General features: G+C 30.8%; 2 protein-coding genes and 2 pseudogenes across 2 annotated transcripts; 2 read left to right on the top strand and 2 right to left on the bottom strand.

Annotated features, from left to right (window-relative positions):
• Positions 1-1,331: 1,331 nt before the first annotated feature.
• Positions 1,332-2,630, top strand: LOC107013445. The gene is made up of 5 exons (XM_015213357.1): positions 1,332-1,570; positions 1,686-2,060; positions 2,153-2,235; positions 2,345-2,487; positions 2,622-2,630. Exons 1-5 carry the CDS (start codon positions 1,332-1,334, stop codon positions 2,628-2,630), a joined length of 849 nt encoding a protein of 282 aa, XP_015068843.1.
• A 118-nt stretch (positions 2,631-2,748) lies between these two features.
• Positions 2,749-3,502, top strand: LOC107014278 (annotated as a pseudogene).
• Positions 3,503-4,312: 810 nt separating this feature from the next.
• Positions 4,313-8,345, bottom strand: LOC107014149 (annotated as a pseudogene).
• A 3,797-nt stretch (positions 8,346-12,142) lies between these two features.
• On the bottom strand, positions 12,143-14,681 carry LOC107012421. The gene is made up of 3 exons (XM_015212265.2): positions 14,358-14,681; positions 13,919-14,293; positions 12,143-12,983 (listed from the first exon to the last, which is right to left on the bottom strand). Exons 1-3 carry the CDS (start codon positions 14,613-14,615, stop codon positions 12,363-12,365), a joined length of 1,254 nt encoding a protein of 417 aa, XP_015067751.1. The 5' UTR covers positions 14,616-14,681; the 3' UTR covers positions 12,143-12,362.
• Between the last annotated feature and the right edge of the window lie 2,348 nt (positions 14,682-17,029).

Raw genomic sequence — 17,029 nt, 5'->3', positions numbered from 1 at the left:
CCACACCAGCCCCCTCACCCCCACCCCACCCCAAAAAAAATAAAAATTTAAATTTATTTTTTAAAAATATTTTCAACTTCAAATTTCATTTTTTCATCTCTACCATCGTCCCCTCATCACCCCCACCCCCACGTTTCTTTTGTTTTTTATTTATACAATTTTATTTTAGAAAAAGTGGTTTGTAATTGAAGCATTAAATAAGCTAACGATAAATTTAGATCATGCCATAATTTAAGGTAAACGTTCAAATTCATTGTTTTTTCAAAAAAAAAAAGAAGTATACAACAATTGAAACACAAGATAAACTTGTTTTTGTGGTTTGACGGAACAACAGTTCATCCTTTTTTTCTGTATAATCGAATGCAGGTACTCGTTCATTGGATGAAAATTCATGTTTATTATTGCAATAATTATATAATGTTCTATTGGATTTACAAGTTTAGATGTATGTGCGTTCGTTATTGTGGTGATAATTGTATATAGCCATATCGTAAGTGTTTTTCTTTTGAAAACTGGTTTCAAAATTATATAAATTTTTTAAGAAGAAAATTCATAGGATACAATTATATACTTTTTTATGTAGTATTTGTATATTAAAAAGAAGATCAGTGTAATCGAATACAGGTAATCGTTCATTGGATGAAAATTCATGTTTATTATTGCAATAATTATACAATATTCTATTGGATTTACAAATTTGGATGTATGTGCGTTCGTTAGTATGGTGATAAATGTATATTATCATAACGTAAGTGTTTTTTTTTTTTGAAAAGTGATTTCAAAAATATATAAATTTTTTAAGAAGAAAATTCATAGGATACAATTATATACTTTTTTTTTTATGTAGTATTTGTATATTAGTTAGAAGATCAGTGTAAACATAAGTTTGTCATTAATCTGATTGTATTAAAGTGTTGTATTAATTGTATATATGATTTCTGTGAATGATTTAAAATAAAGTTTTATTTGAAAATTCTACAGATAATGGCCTCATTCCTATTTTGGTTATGCATTCTGGAAAATGGGACGATACAAATAGGTACATTGATTATACTATAGAGGGAGTAGTTTTTAAGTAACAATTAACGTTTCTTGAGTTTTATACTACTATTGTCATACAGATTGGTGTTGATATGAATAATAAGATTTTGAAGATTGAGTACAAGGTTGAAGAGAGCAATAAACGAATGGTTATACACAATGACATGGGTGTCAGGGTGTACGAATGCTTAAAAAGGCCAACATATATTTTAATAAGTTTCCTATTTGTAACTATTTTGGATTCATGTGATAGACAGATTTCTAAATGTCAAGGTCTATCATATGGAGAGATGGAGGTGTTTGCAACTGTTGCAGAAAATGATTCTCATGGTATGATTGTTGTTGAATCGGAGGAAACAAATGTTGCATTTGTATCGATTGATACAACTGGGGTGATTTCAGATGAATCTAACAAGCATGTTGAGGTTGATCAAGTATACAGAGACAGATCAATTTTGAAAGCAGTCATGGAAAGGTATGCGATTAAAGAGAGGTTTCAGTATAAAACTGCTAGGTCAAATTCAATCAGGTAGTGTGCCTTTCAAATATCGTCTTTTAAAATGTATAAATATTTTTATTGCATAGTGTAAAATGAATTTGTATACTATATGAATTGATTAAAAGTTATGGAAAATATCATGCAGTTATACTCTGGAATGTTATTCTAAGGGATGTGAATGGTTAATGAAGGCCTCTAATATCAACAAACCTGGAATGTTCAGTATTCGAGCATTCAACAGAAAGCATACATGTCCTTTAAAATATAGAGTTTATTCACAACGACATGTAACTAGCAATTTGATTGGAGGGATTGTGAAACCTAAATTTGTAGATTATAAGAGTAAATATACACCAGCTGATTTAAAAAAAGATGTTAAGATTGATCTCGGAGTTGATGTTAACTATATGTTGGCTTGGAGGGCCAAGGAGAAAACGTTGAAATCTTTGAGGGGTACACCAGCTGGATCATATGCAAAGTTAACTGCTTATTTGTATATGATGGATATCACTTACCCGGGGTCTCATATACGTATGAAAAAAGTATAAATAATGAGTTCTTGTATCTATTTTTTGCATTGAATACATTTATACAAGGATTCATGCATTGTAGAGCAGTAGTCGTGGTGGATGGTAGTCATCTGAGAGGTTCATATAATGGGACATTTGTTGCAGCAAGCACGACAGAAGGCGCAGGTATATATATATAAAATAATGTGTATGTATATACATGAATCTTTGTATACGTACATTTAAATATATGATTCCATCATTAAAAATAAATTGTATATTGATATTATTGTAGGACATATATTTCCACTTGCTTATGGTATTATTGATTTAGAGAGCGATGCTGCCTGGACTTGGTTTTTTGAGCAACTTAAAGAAGCATACGGTGAGAGGAGTAACATGTGTGTTGTGTCTGATAGAAATGAGAGCATTATAAAGGTTGTTACAAATGTATACACTAATGTACCACACTATGTGTGTATGTGGCACTTATGAAATAATGTTCAAAAAAAGTTTAGAAAATCTCATGAGAAGTTATCTGTTGTATTCTATACAATGACAAAATCTTGCAGGAAGAATGAATTTGATATGTTAATGGATACTGTAGAAAAGGAAGACATAAGAGTGAAAGAGTATTTGGAGTTAGCTGGATATGAAAAATGGGCTCTGTGTTATGCACAAGTACATAGAGGATGGCACATGACATCAAATATTGCTCATAGTATAAATGCTGCAATTGTTTCAGCGAGAGAATTGACTATTTTTTAATGTCTCGAAGAGGTAAGGCTATTATTTGGAAGGTGAAATCATGACTAAAAGAAGGAGGTAAGTTGTACATTTACATCATTGATTGGAAAATACCATGACATACTAGTAGACAATGAAGCAATGAGCACAAGAATGACGATAATATTTAAGAATAATTGTATAATTAGTAATGTGTAAATATTTTATTGTATATTATATATTAGTATGCATTGATTTTTTTATCGTATTTATAAATGAACAGGTTGTACCGTCAACGGAATATGTGCACAATGTTAATGATGATGGAAGATATTTTGTAGTCTGTCTTAAGGAAAAAACTTGCACCTGTGGAAGATTTCAGTACGAGAAAATACCTTGTGAACATGCTTGGGCCGTATTGAAGTGGAAGAGTCTTCTACCAGACGAATATTGCTCTGATTTATACAAACCAAAGACTATGTTTAAGACCTATAATATGCCTATACATCCTTTACCGGATGTAAAAGCATGGCTGATTCCGGATAGCGTACTTGCTGATGAAGTATTACCTCCAAAATTTAAACGAACTCCTGGCAGGCCAAAGGGTAAGCCTCGCAAAAAAATAGCAAGAGAGTTTTCGAGGATTAAGGGGAAAAATACATGTAGCACTTGTGGAATGGCAGGTCACAATAGGCGTTCATGTAGGAATAAGCCACAAGATGTATAAGGTTGAATTTGTTTTTCTCATGAAATTGAATTGAAACTCTATGCATCTATATTGTAATTTATGACTTATATTGTAATTTATGACTTAATTGCATTCTTGGTTTTTGTATAATTATATGACTTAAATTACTTCGTAATATTGTTATATGTTGTACATTAATGTGTGTGTTGACCTATGATAAAAAAAAAATTTGTAAACAAATGGTATATACTAAAAAGAATACAAATGAATAGATAGTGACAGTGAAGTGTAATAAATTATTTGAAGTAATTAATATACACAATAAGTGTGATTATATACAATATACAATGAATAATTTGAACAATATATAACTTTGTTATACAAATTCGTAAATTCAATTTGTATATATATACTCAACTTGAAAAAATGTTAGATAAACAACAAGATCTTATACAAATAAAACCTTATATGCCTAAAATATAGTAATTGCATTAATTTGTATAGAAAATAATGCATATATATACGTAAGTATAAAAAACAGCGAGTTTAAAATGAATTTTTATTCAAATAAACTGTATATGTATACATTTATTTATATAATATGATATACAAAATAACACTAACATAGAAATTGTTAGATCTGTTTTTATATGTAATGGCTAATGTATATGTGCAATTAAAAAGAAAAAGATAGTGTCATATATTTGTATAACACTAAGATGATTGTTCAAAACAAGCAAAATGATATTACGAGTTAGTTAAAACAAAAGGTAGCATAAAATTGTTAATTTAAACCAAATGCTTAAACTGTAAACTAAACAAAAATCATGTTATGACTATGGTAAAAAGCTATTGGATTGTAATCCTTTCAGTACTGTTGTTTTCTATGCGATTCCTGACTGGTTTTAAAGGCGCTTCACTATCACTGACACCAGCTTGTAGCTTTTGAATGTCGTAATTCCACAACAATGCACCGTATCTAATACGAACTTCTTCTGGATTTAAATCTGCTGGAATGTCTTTCCTCTCACTCAAAAGCTCCGCGTATGACGCAATATACACTCGACAAATCCCTAAAAAAATATACGCAAAAAAACGTCGAATGTTATTATACTACTTAAAGTCTAGCTATATTCAATAAAATATAAACTTAATGAAATTTGAACATACAAACTAGCAGCTGGTTGTTGGGGAAGGTCTTCCACATATACAATTTCAAAGGAATCGTATACGGTATGACCTTGATATCGATGGTGACTTGCAATATCCAAATCTTTCTTCAGATAGAAATCAGACTTTACAATATACATCGGGATAAGCTGTGCATACTTCTTGATGTGATTAACAACAAATGAGTGATGAAGATAATTGTTGATTGAATCATACACCTTGATGCATCGATCATTGAAAGATATGACAAATAGAATCCAATGTAACCTCCTTCTACGTTAACTGGGATGAATACATCATTAACTGTGTGCCATGGTGCATAAGCTGGCATCTTGTATCCATTAATGTAATCAATAATCATCTCGTCTAAAACTTCCTTAGAAAATTCATCTTCTATTCCATAATATGCATTCCAAGCATTTTGAAAAACAGTGTTGAAATTGCAACATAGATTTGTGAATTTGTATGTCCTACTATTGGAGTATTTGGCCTTTTTTCTTATATAGTAGAATATGACATCAATGTGTTGCGATAAAATAAGTAATAATATTATAAGTTCTACATTATACAATTTCATATAATTTATACACTTTTAATAAATAAAAACGGAAACATACCGAGTTATCAATCAACTGCGCTCAAACCCGATATTGTATAATCAATTCTTATTGTCAATTGTCGCTACATCAAAATTAGACAAGTGTGGTAATATTGCCTTTTCTTTCTTGTAGCGATCCTCCGCATAGTTCCTAATATAAACAATACAAAATAACTACATATTTTAACAAACGATTAAAAATACAATTGTATATAATATAAATAAATATGTTACTTTTTGTAATGCTTGACGAGTAAGTCTTCTTTCAGCCATATCCAAAAATTTGAAAACATATCAGACTCTTCCTTATCAGACAATGAAACAAATGGATGTTTCAGATAAAAAATAACTGGTTGTCGGAACGAACTACTTGAAAATTTCAGTATTCAAATATTCACAACATGCACACAATATGGTTATTTATGATAATGTAAACATAAATAATTGTTGCATACCAGCATCTGACCCGAATGAAGTCATGTATGGAGATATGTTGAATGGACCTGGGCGTCTAAGCCTAACAGTTAGCATTGGTGTTACTTCAGCTTCAACTTGTTTTTGTAATACAATATTTTGCAGTGTGTTCATGCTTGGAAAAAGATGGTCTGGCAATTCATCCTGTGATTCAGTTACAGCTGTTTCCTGATTTGAATCAGGAATGTATATCATTGGTATAGGTGATGCAATTATAGTAGACTCTTTTGCATATGCAATACGCTCATCAGATGCAGCATTATATATGTTATTATGTACCTGAATGTTTGAGCTGTTTTCAGTTTCCTTTTGGGCAATTTGCTGGGTATCCACGGTAGCATCCAATACTACTTGATCTGGTGAGGCAGTACCACTTAGATCATTCAAATTATCACCCAAATCAACTTGATCCAACAGTGTAGAATTCGGGTTCAGATCTTTCAAGTTATCTCCCAGCTTAACAGAAAAGAATAACTTAAATATCCAACAAATTGATTATATACAAATATAATAAATTTTAAAATGTACATAATCATTTACGAGTACCTCATGATCTTTTAATTAACTTGAATGACCTATCGGCTGTTTTTGTGCACCTAACTGTGAAGAGTTGGTATGTGACTGATGAAAACGAGTGATATGCGGTTCTTGCATGACATTTTCAACAGTAGCCTGAAAATGTAAAAAATATACGAAAATATGTTCTAATATATTCTATATACAAATAAGTGAGATGTTGGTATACAATATCCAAATTTGAGCTATATTAGTATATAGTTCATATTTATTTTATACCTATAAAATAAAAAAACTTGAATTTACGTATATACAATTAATGACATTTCAGTATGTGTATAAATGAATTAATGTATAAGTATATACAAATATTACCTCTTGATCTTTTAATTTTCTAGATTGACTTTGGGGTTCATGTGGAAAGTAAGTGGGCTGGTGATGAAAATCTTCGACGGGTGATTCTTGATGATCATCAACGACGTTAACCTGAAAATAATTATACAACTTTATTCATTAGAATATATTATATGTTATGTTGTATATAAATAATTAAAACTGAAAATTTATACATCTGATTCCCTGGAATTTATGGCTTTCAACACTGTTTTGAAGTTGTCTTCAATAATTTTTCTCAAATCAGCGAAATCGTCCTTGACCTATATGAATAAGGTGCACTTTTGATTAATAATTGTATATAATCTTCTAAACTGACTTATATTTATATAATAATTAATTACCGATTTTTTGAATGCTTCAAATTCATCACACGAAATGATAATGCATGTTGACTTCTTGCTTTGCCCCATTTGTGTTCTGTCTTGTACACCTTTCTGCTCTCTACAAAGCAAGTCCAAGCCCATGCAAAAATGGTCTCATTGTCATGGGAGCCCTTTCCTTACTCCTCAATATAGTCGTTCTATACATTAAGATTTGCAGCACCTATTAAGCAGCTGAGACATATTTGGAGGGAAGGCAATGTGAAGATGTGTTGGCTAAGCAAATTGTTGTGTGACGTACCTACATCACTGTATTTCTCAACACTGTTGATATTTATGGACTGTGATAGTGTGACTTTCCGCGGCATTGATCTTCGTGTATAGGTCTTAATTGCCTTTGCTGAAGATTTGTTGAGGGAGATAACTGGAACAGATTGCTTTTTCTTTTTCCTAGTCGGAGAGGAACATTCAATAACTTCCTCTTTTCCTTTTCTGCTTGTTATAATAGGCGGGTTTTGAAAATCATCATTCGGCTCTGTAGCTTTATTGTGATCAGAACACTCAATCTGTGGAGCCTGTGAAATTTATTGGTCTGTCGATGGAGGAAATTGGAGCATTTTAATTTTCATCGCTGTTGGTTCAATATTTCTTAACTTAATCTGCATAATCATGAAAAATTGTAAGTCAATATAATCAAAATGTGATATACAAATTGTAATTAAAAAATGCATACCGGATTATCTGCATCTTTGAAGATTGTTTTCATGAAATAATCAAACCGAGGATGGTCGTTCTTAGTCACCCAATTGATAATATGAGGAATGTGACTAGAAACCTTGACAGCAATCTTGTTATCAACATACGAGCAACACTCATAGAACCAAACTTGCATTGGAAGGGGGAAGCCCTAAATCCTATAGTACTGTCCAGTTGGCTTTATCTTGTTGTTGATCGATTTGGCAAGTTCTTTAAAAGTATTACGATCCCACGGATAATCCATAAATCTACCTGTTTCAATCAGATCAAAGTCCAACCTATCTATTGTTGTTGTAGTAGGTTCGGCGGACATGATAAATTCATGTATATAATATAGAATCCCAAAATTGTATGCATCTTCCTGATTGTTACCCCATACCTTTGCTTTAAAAGCTTCAGCCAATCGAGCTTTAGTGACAGGAGAATTTCCTGGAAAATACTCAGCGATGATTTTATTGCGTTGATCAGTATCAAAGCAGAAGTCAGCACCATTATCAGAACAATTCAAACCAGAAATTATTGCAAACTCCCTGATTGTGAATCGAAGCATTGTGCCATTTATATAAAAAAGTATTGCATTGACAGAATTACCTTCCAACTCCCTCAACATAAAGCATCTAAACAATTGTGCTTGCACATGACATCGTCTCATTGTTGTCAACTGTGCGAAACATGATGATGTACATATACGATTATATTGATTTGGAGGCAGTTTATTCTGAAGCTCATTCAATGTATTGATTTGCGTATAACATTGCATGCGAATTGTCCTTTTTTCACGGTTCTTGCAAATAAATCTGACTACCTAAAAAAACAGGGAAAAGCTACATTATTTCAATCAAGGGCTACATATAAATACATTTTTTGTGTACATAACCAAAAAAAAGTAAAAATAAAATATACATTTGTAAATGCGTTTCTTTTATATATATATACAAACTTAACTTTTTTGTATATTAGTATGTGTACATGAATATGGTACTTAAACATGTTAATATATACAACTGTCTAAATGACTTTTTATATACTACAATAATATATAAACTTAATATATACTAACTTCAATAATTTGTAAATAACTACTAAAATATACAAATTATAATCATATATAAAAATTTCCCATCTCTATAACTAAATACAATTACTTTTTGTATATATATACAAAAACAAAAATAATATGGAGCCTTTAATATACAATCCACTACTACCACTATTAAAACTTCGAATATTATTCATTATACATAACTTAAAGTATGTATAAACTAATCAAATCTACACACACATACAATAACTAAAGGAATATACAAATAAATAATGAAAGATATATATAAATAACTAAAACATGTGTGTGCTAAATATGCAATATACTATATACAATTAAATGAATACAAAATTTACTTAAACAAATAATTTTTTGTATTATATAACTACTAAAATATACAAATTATAATCATATATGAAATTTTCCCATCTGTATAACTAAATACAATTATTTTTAGTATATGTATACAAAAACAAAAATAATATGGAGCCTTTAATATACAATTCCTACTACCACAATTAAAACTTAGTGTATTATTCATTATACATATCTCAAAGTATGTATAAACTAATCAAATCTACAGACACATACAATAACTAAAGGAATATACAAATAAATAATGGAAGATATATATAAATAACTAAAACATGTGTGTACTAAACATGCAATATACTATATACAATTACGTGAATACAAAATTTACTTAAACAAATAATTTTTTGTATATATAACTACTAAAATATACAAATTATAATCATATATGAAATTTTCCCATCTGTATAACTAAATACAATTATTTTTAGTATATGTATACAAAAACAAAAATAATAGGGAGCCTTTAATATACAATTCCTACTACCACAATTAAAACTTAGTGTATTATTCATTATACATAACTCAAAGTATGTATAAACTAATCAAATCTACAGACACATACAATAACTAAAGGAATATACAAATAAATAATGGAAGATATATATAAATAACTAAAACATGTGTGTACTAAACATGCAATATACTATATACAATTACGTGAATACAAAATTTACTTAAACAAATAATTTTTTGTATATATAACTACTAAAAGATACAAATTATAATCATATATGAAATTTCCCATCTGTATAACTAAATACAATTACTTTTTGTATATGTATACAAAAACAAAAATAATATGGGGCCTTTAATATACAATCCACTACTACCACTATTAAAACTTAGTGTATATTCATTATAAATAACTTAAAGTATGTATAAACTAATCAAATATACAGACACATACAATAACTAAAGGAATATACAAATAAATAATGGAAGATATATATATAAATAACTAAAACATGCGTGTACCAAACATGCAATATACTATATACAATTACGTGAATACAAAATTTACTTAAACAAATAATTTTTTGTATATTAACATCTAAGTAACAAAAAAAATTGTATCTAAAGTTGTGTTTTAAGCCACTACATCGTGATTGTGATGTTCTTCAGATCCGTTAATTTCAGATGCACTCTCCTCTGAATCACTGTTTAGTGCTTTCCTCTTTCTTCCTCCTTGTACAATTTTAATGCCTCTAGCTTTGGCATTGTTAAGAACTTTTTCAACTGCCGTAGGGTAATATTTTTTCTTTGATCTCAATTCTTTCATTGTTTGTTCATGTTGAACTTGTTTGGATTTTACCATAGACCCTACATCAACCCCAAAATCTTGAATTAAACCCATTGAAAACGAGGATAAATTATCAATAAAATTTACATGCAATGGAATACCTCTGGTAATCTTCATAGATGAATATGATTCATTCATTCTGATTTTGAAGAATTCGTGATCTAATAAGAAGAATCAATTATTTCACCAAAAAAATATGAAAAAACATAAGAAACACAATACATATACAATTGTTGAATAAGGAAAAAAAATGGAAAACGACTACATTTTAGGAGTACCTGCGAAAGTTGAATTCAATTTCGGGAGGGAGGAATTGAATTTTTGCCAATTTGAAATTCAAAATCAAATAGAAGTATTAATTATAGGAGAAAAAGATGGAATATGAATAGGAGAGATAATATTGAATTGTATAAAATTATATACAAAATTAAAAAAGAAAAAGTTTTTATACGATTGGTTTAGGAATAGGTGGTGGACCCCATTAATTATAGCAAAAAAAAAAACTATAATTATAGAAAGTAAATAAATTAAACTATACCCTTATTATATAATTACTTAGGGATGTTTGTCATCCCATGTAATTTTCTCTTTTATGTTTATCCATTTTTAACTCGCCTACATTTAATTCAATCCGACCATTTGCCACCTCTAGTCATCCCCAAACAGATTCACATGTATATCATTGTGATCTTTAATAGTAATAACTTCATCCCCACTTTTACTGCTCTCAGGAAAATTTCCCTATTTCTAAGGCTTCAACTTGTTATCTCATTGTAGACTCCTGTAGCTAATCATCACTCTTATTCTCAAAATTGGTGTTGCTGGATGTTCGAGTTTCACTCATTATGGCATTCTTAGTTTGATTGCTTGATTATTAGTCTGATTAGTTTTCTCCTTTCCTACATCAGTGTTATTGTTCTTATTCCTTTTATTTTTGGACAAAAGGACAAATGTATCCCCAAACTAGCATAAACTGTATGCAAATATCCTGTTATACTTTTGGAACATTGGTGTCCTTGCCGTCTAAAAACTAGAGCAAATATACCCTTCATATAATCTTATTTACCGATCTGACATTTATCAATGGATAAGAAGTCATATGTCTCTATTTAGTCTCCCGTTAGAGTGAAGAACATATATGGTCTAGTTTTTGGACGGCAGGGGCACGAATTTCACAAAAGTATGACGGATGGTATTTACATACCATTTACGATAGTTTGAGGATATATTTGTCATTTTCCCCTTTATTTTCGGCATTATTCTGCTTTTCATTATTTTGTTGGTAAGATGAGGTTCATCAATTCCAAAAACAAACTCGTGTAGGTTTATAGACTCCCTTAAGGAGGTTTATTTTGGCCCTATCTGTTGATTCTATAAACAGAATTATCTGATCATTGGCCCCAATTGGAACAAAAGGAAGGTCTTATTCTGATTTGAAATTGAGAGTCCACCTAATTTGTACCCATATTTGAAGTCTGATCATTCTCTTGTACAGTACCATATTGTTGTCTTCATCATTAATGAAGTTCAACAACACATTAAAATCGCCATACACCTCTATCATGAGACTTTCTTTTAGCGAAATTTTCTCAGGAGATATGGAGGAAGTTACATGATTAATACTACATAGGAATGTCACTGTTCTTCCTCTTTATTCATTGCTTGAACGTTAATGTATTCGCTTCATAGACGTTACCATATCCTTCCTCAAAACTTACAGGAGATTAGCCTCTAACTAGCAAATTATTTGACCTTATGATATCAGTCAAAAGAAACAACCTTCCAACCAAGTCACTGAAAAATTGTTTAAGTGTTAGTGTAATACAAGTTAAATCCTATTTGAAATACTTATGACATAGTAACATATATATGTATATCCTGTGGTGTTCCATGTACAAAAATGACCACAGAATAATACTAAATATGCCCTTTTGCAATATATAATTTAAACTTCAAGACTCTTCATCTGCTTCATAGTCTTCAAGATCTTCTTCATCAATAGACATTATTTTAGATACACTTCTCCTACAACTTCTTATTTTAGGAGTCTTCAGTCCCAACCTTGACTTCTTGCTTACATCATGTCCCATTTCATCTTCTTTCATCAAGTCACTAGGCGGTAAGAAACAGTCCGCGGAGAGTCCCTTTATGTTAAAATCAACTTCTTCAATTGTCCAAACTTCTTCCATCCTTGTCCTAGTGTGCCCTTCAGTGTTCTCACCAAACCTGAACAGAGAAACAGAGGTCCTACCAGCATGTGCAATATTAACACCATCTATTGTTCGATAATCGAGGATTAGTGACTCCATTGTTGTTTCCCAAAAGACATCATTTCCTGGGGCTTTAATTCGCAAAAGATGAGTGTCTTCAAGCTGGAACAAGAGCCCTGTTCTTTGGCTGAAATAGCCCCATACAGTGTGCCTCATTACTTCAACTTTGCTGCTGCTTCTTGCTTTTAGAGATGAGGGCTCTGCTTCAAGCTTTAGTACGAAGCAATCTTCTTCATTCACTGTCTTCTCTCCAATACAAATCGATGTCGAGAATAAATTAGCAACGGATTTTGGATCAAGACCCTGTTTTCATCATTAAGTTGCAGCCACTTAGTTTCATACTAATTGACGAGTTAGAGTTTTCATTAGCAGAGTGAAAAATATGAAAAAGTAAAAACAAATCAAGGGACTCAAAATCTACTGTACATACTAAAAATAGTTTTTCACCAAACATTTCCCCTACCTAGCGTCGCCACTGAGTTCATAAATAAACAAAATACTAAACATTTATTTATTTATTTATAATGTGTGAAGGGCCAGGAGATGCGGAGAATGGTACCACACACTTATTGTGCGAAAGACTTTCATCAATATCACTAGGCTGTAAATTTTAATACTTGTTCAATGTTGTCTTTTTTTTTTTTAGGTGTTTTTAGTCCAAAAATGTGGTCATCTTCATTGAAAATAATCTAGTTTTATGCTGCATATATTTATTGATGATTCATATTCTTGCCACTAGCAATCATCATTTTATATAGATGTTGACTTGTTGGTTTAGATACAAGATGATAGAGGTTAAGGCTAAGATGTGCGCACATTTTCATAGTAGATGTTAATTGATTACATCAATCATTGATTTTGCAAGGACAACTCAGAGAATCAATATGGCCCTAAAAGAGAAAAAGTAAAAAGCAAAAGGTGCCTTGAAAATATATGACAATCAGCTTTATAAAGTAAAAGTCAAAAAAATACAAATACCAAAGGAATTTTGATCGCTTTCACACTTGCCAAGTTCAAGTTAAATTAAACATGAGTCCCCACATAAAGTGAAAAAACATGTATGGTTGTCAGTTAGCCTATTTGCGAATTATTGTAGGGGTCCAGTTTGTGGTAAAAGAAATTCAGTTTCACTTGGAAGTATTAAATCATCACTAACTAAAGGGTTAAACTTTATTTTTAACATTGAAATTGAATCATGTAAAAATTGGTTATGTTAGAAATCAATTAAATGTAAGTACCTGTAAAGATCGACGAAGAGGCCTTGCAGGACCACGAGAAGCATGAGAATGATGCCATGGCGTTTGTCTCCAAGCAACTTTCCCATCACTTCCGGCACTTATTTTACATCCTGAAACTACCAACTCTATGCTCCATAAGTCAGGTCTCTTCTGCCACAACACAAATCCTCCCATTTCTCCACTACCATTTTTGACAGTACTTTTGATCTTCATCATATTTCCTTTGTTTAAACCCATACCATCTCCTGCACTAAACTCAGAGGCCACCATCTTTATCTTTCCCATTGCGTACATACTATCCATCGAATTCAGAGCACCTTCTCCCCCTGCTGCCGCTATGTACTGTTGTACTATATATTTCGCCATAGAAGCCTCCTGAAAGAAAATGTAAGTAGTAAAACAAATGAACTCATGAATTAGGCGAGCTGTAATAACTTACGATGGGATGATCGTTGATCTTAGTGTTGATAGAATGTTGATAACGAATAGGATGAGGGATTAAGGGAGCACCAACGACGCCGAGCAAGAGCTGAATTTCAGCATCTCGGCTACCAAATACAGAAGCGGCTGACTTTTCGTCAGTGTGATATTTCATGTTATGCCGTGTCCTGTGTGCAAACATTTCTTCTGGGATGGGTACTTCCAGTACTGTTTCCAGCCCATCTTCTCTATCTAAGTTTGGGCACAGTGTCCTCATTTTGGATATAATAGACAGAGAGAAAATATAATGATGAATGATTGAAACAATTGTATTTATGTAATATAATGGGGGTATTTTTATTTTAGTAACCAACTATTGGAGTACAATAAAAGGAAGCATTTTGGGAATTTCAAAGTAAGAGAAGGGGAACCGACAGTGGACGGCCATCACAAGACGTGCTTTACGACGTGATAGCACGCATTTGTCTCTCTCTTTTTTGACTGTTGGTCCAAACATTATTTGGGGATTGAAGAAAATCACTGATTCTTCCTTGATTGTGTGTGTGTCTTTATGTGGTTAAAACTCACACTTGAAAGTTGAACACATATATTTACTACTCGAATTTCCTTTTGTCATTACATTGCTAATAATGAGTATTTGCATTTTGTAGGTTAACTTCTTACTGTTTTCTAGTAGAAATTTAATACCTTAATACTCTGTTTTACATGCCGGAAACTTCAAAATCCGTTGATTCTACTCATTGTTAACTTCTAGATATGAAAAACAACCACTTTTCCCATTTAATAGTTCTTGTAAGGGTCTTACAATCAGTTTTCAATTATTTGTCTTTCGTTTATTCCATAAAATTCAATCATACATAGTAATATAAATCCACTTAATATTGTATTTGTTGTTCATCCGGTATTGCTACAATACCTTTTAAAATCCAACAGTATCAAGCATTAATTATTTGAACTGTTCCAAATAAATGTCTTGTAAAATTTCTAGATCTGAGTGTGAAATCAAGATCAGCTATATATGGTGTTGCTTGGTTTCGGTCTAGAGAGAAGAAATGATAGATGTAGAATTATAGAATGAATGGAAAAATGTAAAGTCTATTAATTCAAAAGAAACTATATGTTACAATCATAATCATAGCGGTTGTTAAACTACTTCTAATCAGCTCACCTTACTACTTAATTGACCTACGCAACTAACTACACTTCTAATAGCTAACCATAGTTACTATTAGCCAACTAATTTTAGTTATAAATAATAACTACCAATATTGATATTCATGTTTTGTCCTTCTAATCTCTTTTGTGGCATGTCTGTTTGTTGGTCTTTAGTTACAACATCATAATTTTTATTATTTTTTTCCTTATTTTATTTTGTCTCTCCTAAAGTGACAGTCCATCTGTATATGTTTGTAATAATTAGTATATTCATAAAATATGGGATTTACTTGTTACTATTGTCAATGCAGAAATATAGATTCGTATAGATTGACCTGTCGTTTTATTGGGTATTCCTAGCAGTGGCAAAATCAAAAAATTCGCTAAAGGAGTTTTTTGATTTAATATATATCAAAAAACATATTTACTTGCGGCTCAACTAAATAGATAATCAAAGACAATAAATAAAGAAGGCTTAAATATATTCACTCATTTTGTTTTATATATTTTAATTTAATTCAGCGTGAAGTTTTAGATATATAAATGAGTTTTATTATAATTATCTTAAATTAATAGTGCTTAATGTTTATAACATATAAAAACTTATTCTTTGAAACTTGTACCTTTAAATATGTCATATTATTCTTATTATAAAAAAATGTCATTAACTCTAAAACAAAAAGTAGAACTAGAATATTATTTTTAATATAGAAATATGTAAATTACGATAACTAAATTAAAATGGAGGGAATATTTGATAAGTCTTGTGGCTCATATATATCTTTGCATAATGTGGGAATTCGGGAAAAAAATTGTTCTTAAAAAAATAATAGAAATTGTACTCAAATAATAAATGATAATAAATCGTTCAGACAATATTGGTTAACTTTTTAAAAAATGAAAAATAGGGGATAAAAATCCGGTTAATGTTGGAAAAACGCGGAGAAACACAAAAATATATATGGTAAAAATAATGGAAAAAAATAGGAAAATAACGACATCAAAAAATTTACGTGAAAACCCTTCTCAATAAGGGAAAAATCACGGGTCAAGAGGAGCAACTAATATTATTATAGTAAGGAGTTTTACACAGTGTAGTCACGAATAAAATACTCAAAGTGACTACTACACACTCAAAAGGAACAACACTCTTTTGGTTTCCACCTTACTAAAATATCGCTTACACTCTATTTTTCTTCTATAGTCTATGGAATACCTCACTTTGCTCTCAAAATGGTTTTTCTCTATAACTTGGTGTGTTCTACAAATGAGCAAGAATGTTCTATTTATAGAAGGATAAAACCATGCTTATGTCACTAATGACATAGGTAAATATAGCAAAGTCAAAAATGGTTGCAAATCTTACCAATTTGTCAACCACCAAATCTTTTATTCTCAACTCCAATTACTATTCCTTTTTAACAATTGGTTGTAGCAATTGAATAGCTAAAGTTGACCAAAAAATGGAATAGATTCAACAAATCTCCCCCTCCAGTCCCATTTACTGGAAGAAGG

Source organism: Solanum pennellii, chromosome 3 (genome assembly GCF_001406875.1).
Source record: "Solanum pennellii chromosome 3, SPENNV200".
Classification (NCBI taxonomy): domain Eukaryota; kingdom Viridiplantae; phylum Streptophyta; class Magnoliopsida; order Solanales; family Solanaceae; genus Solanum; species Solanum pennellii.
The sequence above is the reverse complement of the archived record's forward strand: the minus strand, read 5'-3'. Positions and strand labels throughout refer to the sequence as shown.